This window comes from Cryptomeria japonica, chromosome 4 (assembly GCF_030272615.1).
Source record: "Cryptomeria japonica chromosome 4, Sugi_1.0, whole genome shotgun sequence".
NCBI classification, from domain to species: domain Eukaryota; kingdom Viridiplantae; phylum Streptophyta; class Pinopsida; order Cupressales; family Cupressaceae; genus Cryptomeria; species Cryptomeria japonica.
In genome coordinates this window covers 406,007,149-406,026,432 of record NC_081408.1, presented here as the reverse complement: position 1 = coordinate 406,026,432, position 19,284 = coordinate 406,007,149, and the positions used below count along the sequence as shown (strand labels likewise).

The 19,284-nt window shown below is 37.3% G+C and overlaps 1 protein-coding gene across 1 annotated transcript in view; it reads left to right on the top strand.

The window, feature by feature from the left end:
• LOC131074696 (peptidyl-prolyl cis-trans isomerase PASTICCINO1) overlaps nt 1–19,284 on the top strand; it is a 252,308-nt gene that overhangs the window by 128,150 nt on the left and 104,874 nt on the right. Inside the window, exons 12-13 of the mRNA XM_058011384.2 lie at nt 18,178–18,275; nt 18,552–18,621. Coding sequence (XP_057867367.2) covers nt 18,178–18,275; nt 18,552–18,621 — 168 coding nt within the window. The remainder of the gene's footprint in view (nt 1–18,177; nt 18,276–18,551; nt 18,622–19,284) is intronic.

Below are 19,284 nucleotides of genomic sequence, written 5' to 3'. Positions count from 1 at the left end.
CCCTCATTGATTCCAGAAGGTTCTTCCGATTCTGATCCCGAGGAGGATGCCAACTCCTCACCACTTGCGTCCTCAGGTCGATCTCAAATTTCCGACCTCCACTCTCCATGGATAGTGTATTATGCTTTCAGTTGTGGTTTACCCTTGCAGCGATGAGCCATCCTCTCTCGAGGATTGCATCATAACCTTTCTTTTTAAGAGGGATTACTACGAAATCCAAAATGAAGGGTTGAGTGCCAATGGTTACCCATTGTGCCATGAGAGTTCCGATTGGCTTAATGCTGTGCTGGTCGGCCCCCACCAGATTGAATGTCGGCGACCACAATGTCGACTTTCCCAACTTCCTCCATGTCTCCGTAGGAAGCACAATCACCTCGGATCCTCCATCAACAATGGTGTCAGTGAGGATCGTATTGAGTATTCCCATTTCTACTATGGCAGGGTGTCTTTCGCTATTCACAACCAATAGTATTGGGTCCGTCGAAGGGCTGACTGGAATCTCTGTGTGGAGTGCCACAGTACCGATAGGCACATCTATGGTGCTGGTAATGGTTTCCTTCAATCGTGGCATAGTGTTGAGAAGGTCTCTTCTCTTTATGGACACTTCTGTCTGCAACACTTGTCTAAGGATTTTTTTTTCAGATTCGGTAGAAGTACAGGTAGTCTCATTTGTTTCCCTTTGCTCCTTCATCTCCCTTTCAACGTCGGCCTTAGCTGCCCATACCCTCTCTTTTTCTATTCAGGGGTCTGGGTAGATAGCCTTTTTTGCTTGTGCTCTTGTGATTGCCAGCGTCTCCTCTTCGTTCGTCCTGTCGATAGTCAACAGGTTCACTCCAAACTTCGGGCAGTTCCCATCATCGTGGTCACCTGGACCACACCATCTACACAGGTGCTGTGAACTTTCTCCCTTGGGGCAATCCCTGGCAAAATGTCCCCATTCGCTATAGGCTTGACATTGAATCATTGGTCGGCCTTTGGCATCATACTGTATCCGACGACTATTATTGTTGATGTTGCTTTTTCCTCCCCTCCAGTTATTTTTGTAGCCACCGGATGATGCAGTTGTGTTGGTCGGCTGTTGTGGAGTGGCTGCTGCCATGACCGTTGATGGTTGCTTCTGGGTAAGGAGTACTTGTGCACCTTTGGTCTTCATGTTGTATGGGCACTCCTTGGTGGAGTGTCCCAACACCTGACAAATGTCGCAGAAGGCCTTCTTAGGGCACGTGCCTTTAGTGCGACCTTCCTTGCAATCAGCACACCATAGTTTTCCTTCATTTTTACTGCTACTCCCCTTCATAGCTTTAAATTCCTTCATCATTCTATTCATATTGTTCTGTAGGGCTTGTATCTTTTTGCTTGATTCCTTGTCACTGCTGCTCCCCTCGGACGAGTCATCATCCGATTTGTTCTTCTTTTTCCGGGACGTTTTGTCTTCACTCTCTATGTCCATTGCTCTATTATAGGCATCTTCATACGACGTCGGGGGAACAACCTTCATTTTTCTTCTCAAGGAGGATTTCAAGCCCTCCACAAACCAACGTTTCTTTAGTCCATCGGCTGGTTGATTTTCCATCTTCCCAAGCAACTCCTTAAGCTGTCGATTGTATGTCCGCACACTTTCGTGCTTGCTCTGCTTCATACTATAGATTTCTGCTACGATTTCATTGTTGTCATGAAGTAGTTTGAATTCCGCCTAAAACACATTCTTCAGGTCAGTCCATATACTGACCTTGGTTCTGTCAGCTTCAGAGAACCAATCTATTGCTACTCCTCGTAGCGTTGCAGGAAACTATATTACCCACTCGTCCTGGTTGGTTTGCCCATTGGACGACCAGATTTTTTCACAAGTTCGACAGTGCTGTACGGGGTCCTCTGTTCCATGCCCTGTAAACTTCGGCAATTTCTAGTTCTTTGACATTGCGGTGACTCCCTGTGGCCCGGTTTGGGTATTTGTTTCGGTTGGAATTGCTCCCTAAGACTTGCTCTGTGTGCTAGGTCCGGTTGGAGGTGCTCCCTGGTTCGGTGCACTAGACCCGAACAAAACGTTCTGGCTATGGTGCTCTAGTGTCATCTTGACACTCTCAGCCGCTCCCGTATCCCCTACGCCTCTGTCCCCGGTGTGCTCCTCACTCCATGTCCTTCTGGCCTCAGATCCTCTTGAGTCCCTTCGAAACAGTGTGTATGGTTCCACTCCGCTACCGTCCCCAATTTCTTCCAACGTGAGGGTCAGGTCCCCCAAATGACGTCGTGTGTTCTCAATCAATTCAGATACTTGGCCATCTTCGACCAATCTCTCACCGCCATCACGGTCTCCTTCAGTTGCTCCTTCGGCAATTCTCCGTAGCCGCCTTCTTCACTCCGCTTGCTCCTCCAATCTCAATGCTCTCTAGACACCCTCGTGCTCGTCCACTTGCCCCTTCAGCACACGATTCCTATCCTTGTTCAACGTTACTGGCATCAATTATTTTCTCCGTACGGGTTGAAGATCCTTTGTTGTTGACGGTTCTCGTCACGTTCCTCCTCTTCCCATCAAGTCCTCTCCCAGAATCGTTGCAGGATTTGCTGCCGATGACGTTCACTATCAGTCTCTTCCCTTCGGTCTTGAAGTTCAATTAAATTCCGTGCCAACAGCCTTAGACGGCTCTCGAGAAGATCAAATACGGTTGTGTTGACCGTGAGCTTGCTACGTACCATGCCTTCAGGAACGACTCTCTCCCGAGCCTACCTCTGCACGTACTAGGTGACCAACACCTCCCACAAGTCTACCAAGTCCTCCATCAATTGATTCTCTCGTGCTTCCACCTGGGTCACCTCTTCGTGTGTATCACTGTTAGTTACGATCAATTGCTGATCAAATGGTCGGCCCATTAGTGTGTACCGCTTGTCGTCATCTTGATCTTTGACATTCGAATCGGCAACGACGCCAAGTGTTTTGCCCAGTAGGGTACGTTTCAGAACATAACGAAATGCGAGCAAAACAGAGTAGTACACATGCACGAAATGTAGAGAACTCAAAGATATGTATTCATTAATGCCAACATTACAATATATTTCAGAGTAACATCAGTGTCACATAACATCGCATAAATCCCCCCAAGTTGGGGGTACAAAGACATATATATACATGGGTGTCGACTGGCTGCTAGTGCCAACCGTCAGCAACTGTCGACCAACCGCCGACCCCTAAACATTTACTAACAAATACTAATTTTCTCAACAACAAGCATAACATTAAGTTGTCAATTCATCTATATCGAAATGAGAGCTCACACACAAATATATAATGTGAGGAAAAGTTAGACAACTCTTATTTGAATTTGAATTACCTTCCCTCTCATTTCACTTTTGAAAACAACAAGAAATAACCCTAAAAGGTTTGACCCATCCCTTGAGCTCACATTATTACAATTTAAAATTACTTTATCTCACCCTTCAATCTTGGTGTCATTTTAGGAAGTCCATTTTTGCCCTTTTTAAACAACTTTAAGTTACCACTTTACTAGGCATAGAACAAGGGGAACACTTCATGAACCCATCACCCTTACTTAGTTATAAAGTAACTGTATCAAAGACTTAAGTGACATAAACCAAATATCAACCTGCTTTAGAAGTCACCAAGGCATTGAATTGGAAAGGATTGCACTTGAATTGAGAGAACATAGAAGCCAAGACCAAGTGTTAAAAATAACACTTACTAGAAATAGACATTTTGGAAAAATAGAAACTTCGCCAAAATACCCTAAAAAGTAAAAACCTTTGCTAGAGCTCTCCTTTCCTTAGGACACTGAATCCCCTAGCCATGTCCACTTAGCCTATGGGAACTCGAGAATAGGCTAATAAAAACCTCATATAGAACTAGGTGCAAGGAGGGGACATTACCATATCTAACTGTATACGTTGAGGGAACAATGCATATTCCTATTAAGTGCATCAAGTTTTCATGTAGAGTATCTCCTTTGTCTTATTCAAACTCTTTGACATTTAACGATTTGTTTTTTTTCCTCCCTTGGTTATAACTATACATTTAGATCATAACATGATTGCCATTAAAATTGTGGATAGGGAACTGAATGTATGGTCCTATTAAGCTTGAGGTAATTTGTTTGTTAATTGATCTTGTGATTGATATTGATGCTATTGGGTTTGTTTTGCCTTAATTGTTTTATTGATATATGGTGTGTCATCATTGTTAGCGTTTTAGGTTATTAGGGAATAGTGTGGAAGGATAAAACCTTTCTTCAATTTGGAAGGAGAAGCTTCTTATAACAAAATGAAAACAAAATCCCTAGATCCGAAGCCTCCTATAACAAAATGAAAACAAAATCCCTCGATCCTAAGGACACGGCCTCTAGCTTTTTACAATGTATAGAATTTATCTCTTAGGGTTTTGAATATACATCATAAGTAAGCTAAAGAAATTACTATTTATTTGTTCTCGGATAAGCGCATAAGCTGATACATCATTTGTGCTCAAAACAATAGATATTTATTACTTTTCACTTAAATTTAACAACTTATAGTAGCCAACATTGGGAGGGCAGCAACTATTAAATGGATGTTTGTAGATGACACTTGGTGGGATTTTGTGGACCTTCTTTTTTCAATTTCCTTGAGCTTGTTTTGAGTATGATCTATTATATTGACATGGATAAGCCTTACTGGAAGAGATATATCATAGTTGAAGAACTCAGACTCGACAAGCCCAATTTTTTTTAAATACTCGGGACTCGCAAAAACTCGAGGAAAAACTCGGCAACTATATCGAACATTTGAAAATACATTTTTTTTAAATATTATTCAAAAACACACATTTACACAAAATTTGTAGAACATATATTGATTTCCATGATGTATAAATGAAAGTTTGAGTTAAATACATAACATAAACCAAAATACAAGGTGTTTTGTGCGATTTGTGCCCTAGTCACTGTAGTTTTTTCTGCCTTGCTCGCATCAAAAACCTACAATCTTGCTCTTGCAATCGTGTGATTTGTGCCCTAGTCACGCACAGTTTTTTTTGCACTGGTCGCGTTGTCTTTTTTACCTTTCGTCGTGGCTTGGCAATGAAAAAATAAGATGCGTTTAGGCTTTTTTTTAACTTAAAACTTAATCTTGTTTTTTTGTGCTGATTTTTTCCCTGCTTATTGGCGATTTTCTGCGATTTATTTGTGTTACACTTGCTGCGATTTTTGCAGTAACTCGGTGCCGAGTATATGTGTGAGTGACTTGCGCCCATCTAGGGCGCGTGAGTACTCATGAGTTTATCTCTGACACACAGAGTTTTGCAACTTTGAGATATATGTAATGTCCCCTTTTCCACTCTAGTTGGTTTTGGGGATTGTTGGCCAATTCCGAGACCCGTTGGTCAATCAGAGGCAAATTTTAGAGTTTCCTATTTTCTAGAAGGATGCTTTGGCAGTTTTGGTGGCTTGTATGTTGGAATTTTACAGTTCTAATTCTGGATTCCTTTTGGGTTTTTAGAGAGCTTCGCGATGGTGTGACATGCAATTGAATCTGAGGACTTTTACGAACTTACTATTTTTAGTAAGTGGGGGCGAGGACAACTTATTTTTCTGGGTTTTCAGAGAGCTTCGCGGTGGTGTGACGTGCAAACAAATCCAAAGACTTTTCTGGACTTACTATTTTTAGTAAGTTGTGATGGCTGCTTAGAATGTGGTTAAAATGCATTTGGACACACTTACTATTTTTAGTAGTAAGCTATTTTTAGTAAGTGCTATTTTTAGTAGGGTTTGAGCAGGTCAGTTCAGATGGCTATTTCCGGCAGGTCAGTTTGAGCAGTTGTTCTTTTGGACCTATTTTGGCAAGTTTGAGCTTATGTTGCGCGACTTCATGGTTGAGGAAAAATACTTTATAAGTGAATAATTTATAAGGGATGATGGACGCCTTAGAAAGAAATAAGTTAATTTTATGAAATAATTCACTTTATTACCTTGGACGCCATAACACACTTTATTGATATTTTTATGTAGTATATTTGCCACCTTGAGGGGGTCGATTTGTTGGAAAATGTTGTTTAAAGTTGGATTATAACTTAAGGCAATATGGACGATTATTTAAAGGGATTGCTTAAGTTATATTAAAGTCATTTTCTCAACTATATGTTGGGCGCTCACATTATGTGTTATTTGCATTTTAATAAAGTATCTTGTCTAGGCAAAATGGGATGACTTGGTGAAGGGATGAAATGAAATGCAAATTAAAGTGAATTTGAATGTCATTGTTTAGTCCCACATTGGAGGGAAAAGGAAGTTCGATTTGGGAGAAGGTTATAAATAAGTGCCTTGGCCTTCGTTTGAGACTATCTTTTGCAAATATTATAACGAAGTGCTGTCAAAATGTCGAGTCAAGCTTCAAGGAACGCTTACCTCCTAGCCATTGCTTGATTTCTTGCTTGCAATATAGCAATTAGTCGAGCCGGAGCTTGCTCTTCATCTCAGAGGAGTGGATTGAAGATAATGTCGTAGATTTCTGTATTGTTTTCTGATTTTTGGAAGTGTTTTAGAGTGTCCAGGTTGCTGTTCGTGTAGTGTGCTGAAGAAGGTTTTTGTTCGTAAGACTCAGTGTGTTATTCTTCTCGTTTTGGGTATTTCCTCTATCTCTCTGTTTGGTTTAGGCGATACATTTTGTGAGTTTATAGAGCTTAATTTGGTGCCTTGGATTTTCTTTGCAAAATCGCCCCCTTAGCTGGCCGTACCATGTGGCTGAGTGCGTTGGGATGCGTGCATAATGTATTTGGGTCAGTTTGCTATAGTTTGTTGTTCTAGGCCTGATCGCCTACATCCTAGGAGTCATATGCTTAAAGTCTCATGTCATTCGGTTAAGATTTGAGGGAGTTGTGAGTGTTTTAGTGGGATTTGGTGTTGCTGGTCTGTGTGTTTTCACCGTGCTGGAAGTTTATTTGATTTAGATTTTTCTGAGTTTGGAGAGATTTTCTTGTATGGAGAGGCCCTTGTACCTTGTGGAGCTGATTGAGCAATGTGTATAGCTGTGTTCAGTGACTTACCTTTGTTGCAGACATGAAAATTATTGTAATGCTGAATAGTAGTACTATCAACAAGTTATATTTGGAATTGCTCTTCCTTTCCCACTGAACAAGTGGAAGAGGCTGGCTTGCTGCTTATATCTTATTTTGTATTACTGTCCTCCCGCTGCATAAGCGGTAGAGTTGATTGTTAATTTCATTCCCAGTTCCCCTGCTGGATAAGCGGTTGAGTGATTGTTAATTCAGTTACTTGGCTTGTTCTTGGCTGGTTTATCGCCCGGTGATTTCTTTAGTATTTCTGTCACCCGTTGTATAAGCGAAAGGGGCTGGCTTGCCACCCAAGCATTGTAATATTTTTAGTTATTTGAAGCTAACGATCCCCTCAACACCGTATGCTCTCACCTTTGCATATTGGGCACTTGGTGATCAGAAAGTGGAAGGGTTACAATCTCAGCATTATTATATTTTCGATTTCCTAACTGTAATGTCCCCATCCTAGTCAGGGACACTGGTTTGAGGAGTTAGCCTATTTTTGGACCCTTGTAGGCTAACAGGGTATGGATAAGGGGGTCAATGATGCAGTATCTTGAGGGGTAGTCAATCTATTTGTTCTAGTTTAGTGTTGAGTTCAGTTCTGGTCTTCATTTCATCAGTTTCTGACATCTTAGGAGGATTTCCTATTTTTTAGGGAAAAAATGCTAAAAATAGACATGGTCCTATTTTTACTGGCATGGCGAACTGTGGCCCCAGCTTCTGACGGTTTTAGTTTTTGAGCAATAATAAGGGAGATATGAATTTTTAAGTGGCTCTCGTAGGCAATTATGTTTTAATGAAATATTAAAATAAAATCATAAAGTGCATCACTTAAATTTATTTAAGTAAAAATTTAATATCTCCTAAGTTGTGCGTCCCTTTTAGTGGTTAAGTTGGGAACCCTAAAAGCAAGTTATGATTTTTAAAAACCTAATTGCCAAAAATTGTACCTTTTGGGTATTTAGGCAACCAAGATGAAATTAGACCTCATTCATTGATATTGAGCATTTGACATTTCTTCTGAGCATTTGGCTATGGCAGCTAGGGTTTGGACATGTTTTGGAGAGTGTGCATTCTTCAGAATTCAGTAGCTTTGAGATTGTGAAAGATCAATCGAATTGTTGCAGCTTGGTTGGCTTGGTTGGCTTCATTCAGAAGTCAAATTGGATCAACTTGGGACAGATTTGGCTTCTTACAAGACAGATTTGTTGTAGGTTTTCTATTTGCTGTTATTGCTAATAATTTTTTGTGGTTTGGAAGTCTCTTTCCCACACACACAACTTGCTCATTTATTGGTGGCATCTTCTTATTGTTTGGGCGTCTTATTATTAAATAAGAGTAGGTCTGATATGTTTTCAGAATAAAAATCAGAACTTTGTAAATTCTGGTTTGAATCTTTTAATTTCAATAAATTGGCTAAGGACCTACGGGTATGCCTCTAAATTCTCCAATTCCTTGTTTGAGCTGATTAATTTCAAGTATTCTTTCAATATGTATTGAAAATTAAAGAAACCTCTTCTGCAACTTCTGTCTATTTCTGAAAGACCATCTCTTATAATCAAAAACACAAAAGAAAATATTAAATTACAGCAGTTTGAAGAATTGAACCAGCAAGGGTTCATCACACTAACCTTAACGGGTTCTTTTTGTGTTGTAACTGGAAATTAATCAAAAAAAAAATTGTGGGCATATTACAATATATGATGGCATCAACACAATTATTGAAAATCTAAAGACTATCTTATATGTGAAAGAGCAAGATTTTGAATAGAATTTCTTCAAATATGTGCACAATATTATTGAGGAGAAATTGAATGCAATGACCGCCCTAGTACATCTTGCCTTCACATTGTGTCCAAAATATTATTGTGCTGAGACCCATTTTGTGCCAATGACGATTGTAATATAGAGATTTCGAAGTTATTGAAAGATGCAAGGCAACATTTTGTAGAGTCTTCCCTGATTCCAATTTGCATGGAGTCATTGGCGTGTTTATTGATTTTGTATGCTCCAATGGTCAAATGAATGAAGCTCTTCATAATAGTTCAAGAAGGAAGTCCATAGTTAGTGGCACTTCCATGGCTGTAATGACCCCTTATGTATATTCTTAGGAAATAAGGGAATTATTAACTAATAAATCGATTGCAAGAGACTTCTTCTTGACAAAACTCTAAATCCTTATGAATCTTACAAGGCTGGTAACAATTTATAATCTGCTATACATATATATTAATTCTGAAACATATAATGTATCAAATGTGCAATATGTAATAAAAGAATGATGGGATGAAATGAACAACTTCGATATTCAAATCGGCAATATAGAAATCTTTCTATCTCTGATATGGATTGAGAGAATTATGCAAGGATTGACCTCTATTATATGCTGATCTGTAATTGTGGGATTTACTCCACTCTTCCTGATATGTCAATGTATATAATGCTGCAAGTTATCTCTCAACTGCTTCAAGCCGTTTCTGATATAGCAATAATAAAGTGCTGATAGTCTTTCTCCTATCGCTTATAGCGATAAAAGGAATGATTGCTGTTTCTGATTTAACCTTTGGAAAGTATGCAAATTTTGGTGCTGTTTCTGAATGTCAGTTGGAATATATGCAACCTGTTTTGATGCCAAAAGGCTATGCTCAATCGAGCAGATGCAATACTGGATGTTAATATAAAATGAAGGCAAAATCTTATTTTTGGAATGAATATTGATCCCTTATTAAATATCTTGTGGGGACAAAGGGTTGTTTCTCATCTTCGAATGGACATATCCTCCTCCTAATCATACCTTTATATGATCATTTGCTATTGATACAATTCTTAATTGCTGTTCATTGTAAGGATTAATTGATCACTTGTTGAACGGAGTTTCTTTATGATTAATATAATCATTGCTGGAGTAACTAACCAATGGAATGGTTAGTTGCTGATCGGGTTTGCTAATGCCTTAATCGATATTTGTTTGGCCAATCCGTCATATACTCAAACTCCCTCTTTTGATATGGATTATTGAATCCTCCTTATCCAGCCATATTAAGTGTTGAGCACTTGATCATAATCAGATATGCTTGCTGACTGCTATTTGCTTATCGAATCTATTAATGATGCTTGACTATCTTCAATGGAATCATTACACAGCAATGACAATTAATGGATGATGGTTGGAGCATGTTACTCATTATCCCCATTGTCTTTCCTCCGTATGGCAGATGTTATAGACATGATGCCGATATGTATTTATATATGATCGATGCATAAGAGATCTTCGTGAGTTTCTGTGTAGCATCAATATTATGACCACAGCTTCAGTATGCATCATACTTCATATCATGTGGCTCAGTATGTTGCATGCTCTTAAAGTCTTCATTTCTTGATAATGAGAATGGGTGGATAGCATAATAAATCTCTTATCTCTAGTACATCTTATCCTCTATGTTTTACTTGGATGCTTGATAGGAAAATCGCGAAGTCTTATAAATAAGATGATTTTCCTCAATAAGGTCTTTATGCTTCAGTCTTTATTGATAATATGCAAAATTACCACTTGAACTTCTCAAATACTATGTACAAATTTTTATTTCTTAACTACTAACTAGTTGAAGGTGTTTCAAGGCTGCCACCCTTGATCACATAAGTGTTTTATTGCTTCTTATTATAAGGTTAAAGATAGGGACATCACAAGGGCCAACAAGTCCAACATCTACAACCTCTCATGATCAAAATTTTATGACAAATAAGTTTTATAAACTATTTTATCTAATATAAAAAGACAAACATTTTCAAGTTTGAAGGTTTCTTTTAATTGTTTAAAAACTCTAGCTCTCTGACCATGTCCAAATAGGTTGTTAGTTCATTTGCATTTGAGCAGAATTTGAGCATACTCCATCCACTCAATAAAGTGCAATTGATTGCATTCAAAAAAGGTAGAAGACTTAGCATATATGCATTCCAACTCGTGTATCCTTTTGCATAAACAGCATGGCTATAAGAAAGGGGATATGCACCTAGATATAATGTCTTGGAGTTGATATTTTTGAATGTTTTGCAAATGTTTGATGAAATGCATAACCCTCACACTTTTTGATTACTCATCTCTTGATATGGGCAAGGTGAGAGTATACAATGGTTGGTACACTAACATGTGGCAAGTTGCATAATTCTACAACGTATGCAGAAAAAATATTCAAATAATTAACCATTATCATGGGGGCATTGCCTTCCAGATTTACAATATGAATGATAAAACAATGAAATACTCTTTTATTTCAAATATAGGAATCATGACAAATAGTTGTCTAACAATGTGAAAGTAGACATTTTGTCAAGCAGTTGGAAAACCACTATACACTGTATGAAAAGAGAAATGCCTGGAAGAGAAGCTGATATAATTGAGAGATGAATAAATGCTACAAATTGTACCAAAACTATCATATATCTATTTTAAACAACTCGAAAATCAATTGCCAAATAGTAGAGATGCAATCTAATATTTTATTTTTGCACTTACTAGTAAATCAGCAATTAATAATGAATAACCCACCATAGTTGTACTGTAAATTGCTGTAGCAAATTATCCCTAACTGTAAATCCATGATTCCTCTTCTGTGGCTGCGGTTGGGTCAAAAATAGTAATTAGCTGCTATGGAATAATCCCCAAAAAGCTGTGGAGGAATGCCAGAAGTTGTCAATTGATTGTCCAAAGGAGCAACCTATTATTGGACAATCACAAACAATTCAAAGAGGCTGCACCAGAAATTTTTCCTCAAAAAGCATTTGAATTCCTTACTTTCCCATAGGTTGCGGTTGGGGCCCACAAGGCAAGAACTTCCTTCAATTTTGTAAAATTTAAAGTCACCTTTCATTGACCATATGATGTCCAATTTATATGGCGATATGCATTATTTCCATCCCTTGTACGACAAACTTTTGGCAATTTTGAGTAGTTACAATTACCCTATACAGATAATAAGATTTCCATACTATGTATGGCTTCTCCTTTATAAAACCATTCAATATGATTGCAACATCTCACTTTTAATATATATAATCAGCAATTAAAAAATACAACAAGAACTGTGTTAATTTTAGGATCAGACTGATAAATATAGATAACAAAATCAGAGAATCAAAACATTGAACACAAAGAACACCAAAAATATCCTGGGAAAACCTCCCTCTTGGAGATGAAAAACCCAGCCAACTAAATCCAGATCTTTATTAGGCAAATCAGTATGAGACTTTACAACTGTACTTCAACACTTGAAGTATTCAGAACAGCAGGGTAAGCACAGTGGCATAACACAATAAGAACTTATCTGGAACACAACTTGCAGATCAAGGAGAATATTCGCTGTCTTCCAAGTTCGCTGACCCTAGAATGAAGTTGCTGTCATTAGGAATGACTTCGCTGTTCTTGATAATATCTTTGCTGTCCTTAAGTATATCTTCGCTGACCTTGGAGTGGTGTTCGCTGACCTTAGGAGAAGGTTGCTGCTGATAGGAATATAATCTTTGCTGACCTTGGAATGATGTTCGCTGACCTTAGGAGAAGGTTGCTGCTGAATGAAGAGTGTATTCGCTAAGTGTGTGTGTTATTATATTTGAGATCTAAGATGAATTTTGTTATAAGATTCATCTTTTACATTTCCTTCAAGTTGGCTTGGATACATATTTTATTTTAGCGCCCAAATTTGGGGCATGTTTTACAATGCATAATGACCAGGTTACATGAGTTTGGGCCCAGCCCTAAGTTCCATTTATTGCCTACACGTTACATATGTTTGGGTCCAGCCCAAAGCAACAATTTAGCATCACCACGTTACAAGTTACAATTAGTTTTCTCCACACTACATGATTGGGTCCAGCCCAAAATTCGATTTACACAATAGATAACACGTGTATTTTAATTGTCATTGACAAAATTAAAATACAATAGATAGATATCCGAGCTAGCTACTATTTCAACAAACTGTATGGCCATTAATAATACAAAATGATTTACAATTGAGCGCTAGCAGAAATAATATTAAAAAATTACCCAACTTGATATCATATATTAAATTTCAAAAACCTATTGAATAATTGTAAAATAACAAACTGAAAATCTGGAAATTCTAAACAATCTGAAATCAGGAAAGTCTTCAATCTTTGGCACAATTCTAAAAATCTTTGATATGCACCTGAAATTAATCTTTCCACACAAATATAATCCCTAGATGGAATCGCTTTGGCTGGATGAGAGGGTTTTTGTCTCCAAAACCAATCCAAAAAACCAAGAGGGTTTTTGTCATCTGGCCAAAAGATGAACAACAAATGCTCAATCTTCAAGATTGGGGGTTTTGGGCAACAAACAATGGATGATTTTCCTTGAGCCCAACTCCTTTTATAATCCTAGCTTCCTCAAAAAGTCTCTAGAAATTCATTTCCTTGTTAATTTAATATTTCAATTTGCCCCCCTCCCTATCCCAGTGACACTTTTGGTAACAAATTAAGCCATCTTTGAAAAACACGATAATATCACTTGTAGTACCATTTAATTTAATAATAAAATATAAGTCATCTTTTTTAAAGTTAAAGTTATGTTTTGGACAACGTAAATTAAATTATTAACTTATTTTCTTAGTTAAAAAAGGGGATATTAGACCAGAGCATATTGACTTGGATGCTTCCACTTCCCAACATGCTGCTTTTGAGGAGCCAATAGCAAACATACTTTTAGTGCTAGTGGAAGTGGTACCACTTGTGGTTCTTCAAATCTTGCAACATTGTTTATTGTCAATGATGATAATGATGATGATGTTTTGACGACACATATGATTCTGAAACTTGGTTGTTAAACTTGACATTATTATTTTAATATTGAAGTTTGAACATTGATTGTTTTATGATATTTATAATTTTATATTTATCATTACATATGAGTTTATGGTGATTTTGTTTGTTATATGTTGTTGTGGTATGTAATATCCCCACAATTTTTTCTACAATTACATTCAACACAACACTTGTTATGGTTAGGAAGTGAAAACCAAATGTTGCTGAAAGTAACCCTTCCACTTTCTGATCATCGAGAGCCCAAACTGGGAGGGTGAGAGCATACAGTGTTGAGGGGATCGTTAGAAGCTTCAAAGCTGAAATTGATTACAAATTTGGGCGGCAAGCCAGCCCCTTCCACTTTCCAGCGGGAATAGAAAACTAGAACGCTTGGCGGTAAACCAACCAAGGAGAACAAGAACAAAACCAAGCACGAATCACTCAACCACAATATTTCAGCGGGAGGACTGAACACTTACAACAAAGCTCAACTCAATCGCTTATGCAACAAGGGAACCATTACAAACAAAATATCACTCGATCGCTTATTCAGCGGGAGGACAGAATTACAAAGATCAAATGTAGGCGGCAAGCCAACTTCTTCCACTTTTCAGTGGGGTATGCTTTACAGTCCAGAAATGGTTGATAGTACTACTATTCAACCTTACAAATAAGAGATGCAATACATAGGAAAGAGAGATTAGGCTGTCCCATACTGCTGAATATCACCAAACTTATCACAATTAACAAACTCAAACCCACCCACAAAGAAATAACATACTAAATTGGAAGTACAATTTGTTGTCCGCATAACATGCAAAAAACAGCCACTACCAAACTCACTATTATACTCTTAACTCACCCAAAACAACTCAGAATGACTTGAAAATAGAAGCAAATGAAAACTACAACTGAGGCGATGCAACAAGAACTCCAAACCTGCACCGCGAACTCCACAAACAGCCGGCACACAACCCAAGGCAGCCCAAGAATGGTATGACCAGCAGCAAAAATACAATTTGCAACCAAAAATCAGCAAGCACACCAAAAGAAACGCCAAGGTAGAAGAATGATCACCCTCCGGATACGCTTCCAACAAGCTATTACCTAGAATAATCGATTGCATAGGTAGGGAGATATGATCAATCATTCGCTTGAGCGAGACCAAAAACCAGCCACATTGAAATCCACACCACTGAAAATCTCGCCCTTCTGAGGTAGAAATTGCCCCAATAAGAGCTTCCACACAAATCAATGCCCACACAAATCGAACCACACATTCAGAAGATCCAATCACAGCTAGGAGTGATGTCTCACACTCGAAGTCTGTCAAAAACCCTAGGAGGTATTCACCCTCGAAGATTGTTTGGAGTCAATCCGACAGCATAACGGTGTAAAATGTTCTGAGATGCCAAATGAGAAGCCCAACACTCCCATTTATAGATTTTAAGGGCTCAAATTCAAATGGCGCCAAATTCCCCTTATTTCACTTTCATTTCATTTCATGAAACCCTCCCCCTTAAATCGAACTTTTGGAGATAATTTAAGGTGTATAAAATTATAATAATACATTTGAACTTTGATGCCCCATCTCCATGTCTCCTAGTCGCACTTTTTTGAAGGTCACCAAGTTATAAAATAATAACATTATAAAACATAAAAAAATACTAATCCTTGCCACCACTTTACTTAGGAAATAATAAAAAATAATACTTCTCCCTTCCTAAGTCGTCCAATCAAATATTAAAACCTCATGCTAAGGTATTAATATATTAAAAATACCTTCTCCTCAAATACTGATTATTGCCAAAATAAGCCAGAGACTGAAGTGCTGGAAATCACCCAAAACTGAATTGAGTTGGAGCTCTGAACTGAACTGCTAAATATAGTCATCTGAGTGAATACAGGATCCTGCCAAAATAATACTGCTAGAAATAGCCACTGAGCTGAGCTGCAGAATCCCTGCCTGAAATGGCACTGCCAAAAATAATACTTACTATAAATAGCATACTGCTAAAAATAGTAAGTGTTTCCAAAGTGATTTTTACCACATTCTGAGCAGCTGCCAAACTTACTAAAAATAGTAAGTCCCGAAAAGGTCCTCAGATTGGGTTGCATGTTATACCATTGCAGAGCTCTCAGAAAACCCAAAAAAACCCAGAGAACTCAACTGCTTCTGCCTCCACTTACTAAACATAGTAAGTCGGTCAAACTCCATAACTTGCTATGCATGTACCCCCACTGTGAAGCTTTCTGAAAACCCAGAAGGAATCCAGAATCAGAACTGTAAAATTCCAACATGCAAGCCTTCGAAACTGCAGAAACATTCTCCTAGAGGTAGGAAACCCTAATTTCTGCTTCCGACTAGCCTACAGGTCTCCGGAATAAGCTAACGGTCAGTTAAGCTGATTACCACTGAGAAGGGGACATTATATGGTATCTTTGACTTAACTTTTGCTTTCAGGCTGCAAATGCATATATGTTTTTGGTATAGATTAAACGAAAACAGACTTGATTCCAAATTTCTTTGGTTGGATCTAGAAACTGAATTTGTGAACCTGAACCCAAACTGAGAACTTAGAAAAAAGTGAGCTATGTTTATGATTATCCCAAAAATAAGACACAAATAAATAAAAAAGGTGAACTTTTAAGTGATTTAAAATTTTAAACAACTCTTTGAACCAACTTATGTAATTGTAGGTCAAATTTAGTTATTGAAGGCATACTTGGCTTAAATTGGTGGTTTGATGAAAGTGTTTGCAGCCAAATTATCAAGTAAAAAGAACAGGCTGACTGACTCAACAAAATGATGGCCACAAATATTGTAGTTATACTGCAACAAGTTCAAAGAGGCTGACCATATCATAACAAATTTGAGGTTGAGTTGATCTGAAGGTTCATTGCTACAAAAAGAAAGTGCAGGTTTTAGTGAAATCTTGGAAAGCTGTCATAAAAAAATTACAGGAGGATTCAACTACTTTCAACCAATTCATTGCAGGGAAGACTTCAATAGTTGATTGGAAACCAGCTTTGAGTTTGAAGGCAATGGATATAAAAAATTTCGGGTAATATGAGATACATGAGGGCAATAACCATGCAAAACTACCAAGATACGATGCAAAATTTTCAAAGGTAACAACAACAAAACTATTGGATTGGATTCTGTTGGCAACCTTCAAAAAGCATTGGTTTCTTCTCTTGAACTTCTTTTACTTCACCATCAGCTCATTGAAAAATCCAATTTATAACCATTTTTCTATTGCTATGGCAATATACTATGCACTGATACCAGTTGTAGAATTTCTGGAAAAGCTTCTGTCGCTTTTCTGGAAAAGCTTCTGTCGCTTTGGGTTTCACAAAATAATTTTATAATCAAAACAAAGGTACATGAGAGGTGATTGTATGCAATTTTTCTTTCCATTAAAAAGTCAAACCAGAAAAGTTGCAACTGCTAACTACTTACCACAACCAACCATTCTAACAATAAACAAATCTTACAGAGGACAACAATCTAGGAAATACAGAATAATCTAAATCTAACAACATGGAGTGTCTATAAATAGAGAAGCTTGCTTCTCCTAGAACAATAAAACAGCTATGAAAATGTTTACTTAGAATAAAAAGCCAGCAATACTCAAATCTACTCTATAATCATTACACCACAGTCTATCCTCGCATCAGCCAGAGTTATGGCCCACCTACTTGTAGGGGGATGGATATGATCCTGGGTCATGTGCTTATGAATGCCTCAGAATGGCTCAGATTATCCATCCTTACATGGCAACCCCTTGGACATGGGTTCAAGGAAACCTGATAGTGGCTATTACTTTCTTGTGTATATATTTGACAAGTATCAATAGGATTTTCCCTTATTTCTGGTTACATGACATTAGTTATTTAATTATGATTGGCTTGCTGTTTACCTTTTAGGTTTTTTTTTTCCTATTTTGAACCACACAAGCAAAACAATCTTGTCTTATACGACTAGCATGGATGCTGAGCTATTTAAAACCATGGATTTCCAATGATTAAATTCAATAAACAAGGGAAATGGCAGCCTCACATTTATCAGAAAAGATATATGGCTTTACCAAACCTCTCAATAGAGCATCTCCTCTAATAGTCAGTGTTAAATGGTCATTTAAAAAATATACTGATAGATGTTGGATTGAATGATCCTGGCAGTTTTTTGTAGAAAGCATGTATAAGTCTACCCTGCTTTTAGTATGTTATGAATTTGTTTGCTATAAGAGGTAGTACTTAGTAATGGTAATATTACACAAACAATGATTGGAATAAAATGATTTCCTTTTGACAAATAGGTACCAGAAGGCTTGGAAATGTGCATACGACTTATGCTTCCCAATGAGATTGCTCTTGTCTCTAGCACGCCAGATTATGCCTATGACAAATTTCCACGGTGATATTTTAAATCATGTTTTACTGTAGTATCATTTTATATCACAAATTTATTCATTCTTGTGATTTTAATGGTCTTACTTAAAACATAAAAGTAAATTTGTTTTGTTTTTCTCTTTTGAGGTCAGACTTGATAACTTGAAGATGTTAAAAGTAATTTTCTTTATCTTTTGAGGTCATACTCAATGCTTTAATATTGTAGTACTAGTTGAATAAAAGTCCTTTATGAATTGATCTTAAATTCAATTTTTTTTTAAACAATGCAATATGAATCCAGGCCTGAGAATGTTCCAGAAGGAGCTAATATACAATGGGAAGTCGAGTTGCTTAAATTTGAAACACCAAAGGTGATTTCACAAAGCTTCTTTATTTAATAAATTAATAGCAATTTTGTAAAATTATATGGATTCAATAAATGTAAGCTAGTCCTGTAACATTTTGTTTAATTTCACATCAACATCCCTATATGACTTTGTAATAGTTGTCACATCATCCTTACTTATCTTCATGTTCTGTGAGGGTGTTTCATATGTAATGGTTTAGACAACTTTTTTCTGTCTTTATGCAGGGTGGGTGGATTCCTATAGCTCTATTTAGAAAATCCTCATACAATATTTTATTGTTTCTTTAATTTTACTCTTTATGAATTTGTAATTTTAGGTCCTCTAATATAAAGTTAGGTTTAACGGAATGCATATGAATTTTCTTGTTTTTGGTGTCGTGTGTTATTGTCCTAGAGAAGCCATCATGTATATTCAAGATAACAGAGGACAATTTGCAGGACAAATTGAGACAAAATTTAAGCATGATAAACAAGACTAAACCAGGGCATTGGTGACATCTTTAATTTTATTCTTTTCGTCATGAGTCAATGGCATCAATATTTTATCAGAAATGACATGGTTTTTTTTTAATTGATATTCTAGGTAGCCAGGTCAATTTGGCTGCCACAATGTTTGCCCATTCATTGACTGTTTTTTGCCTTTTTGATTGATTTCTAGCTAACAAGG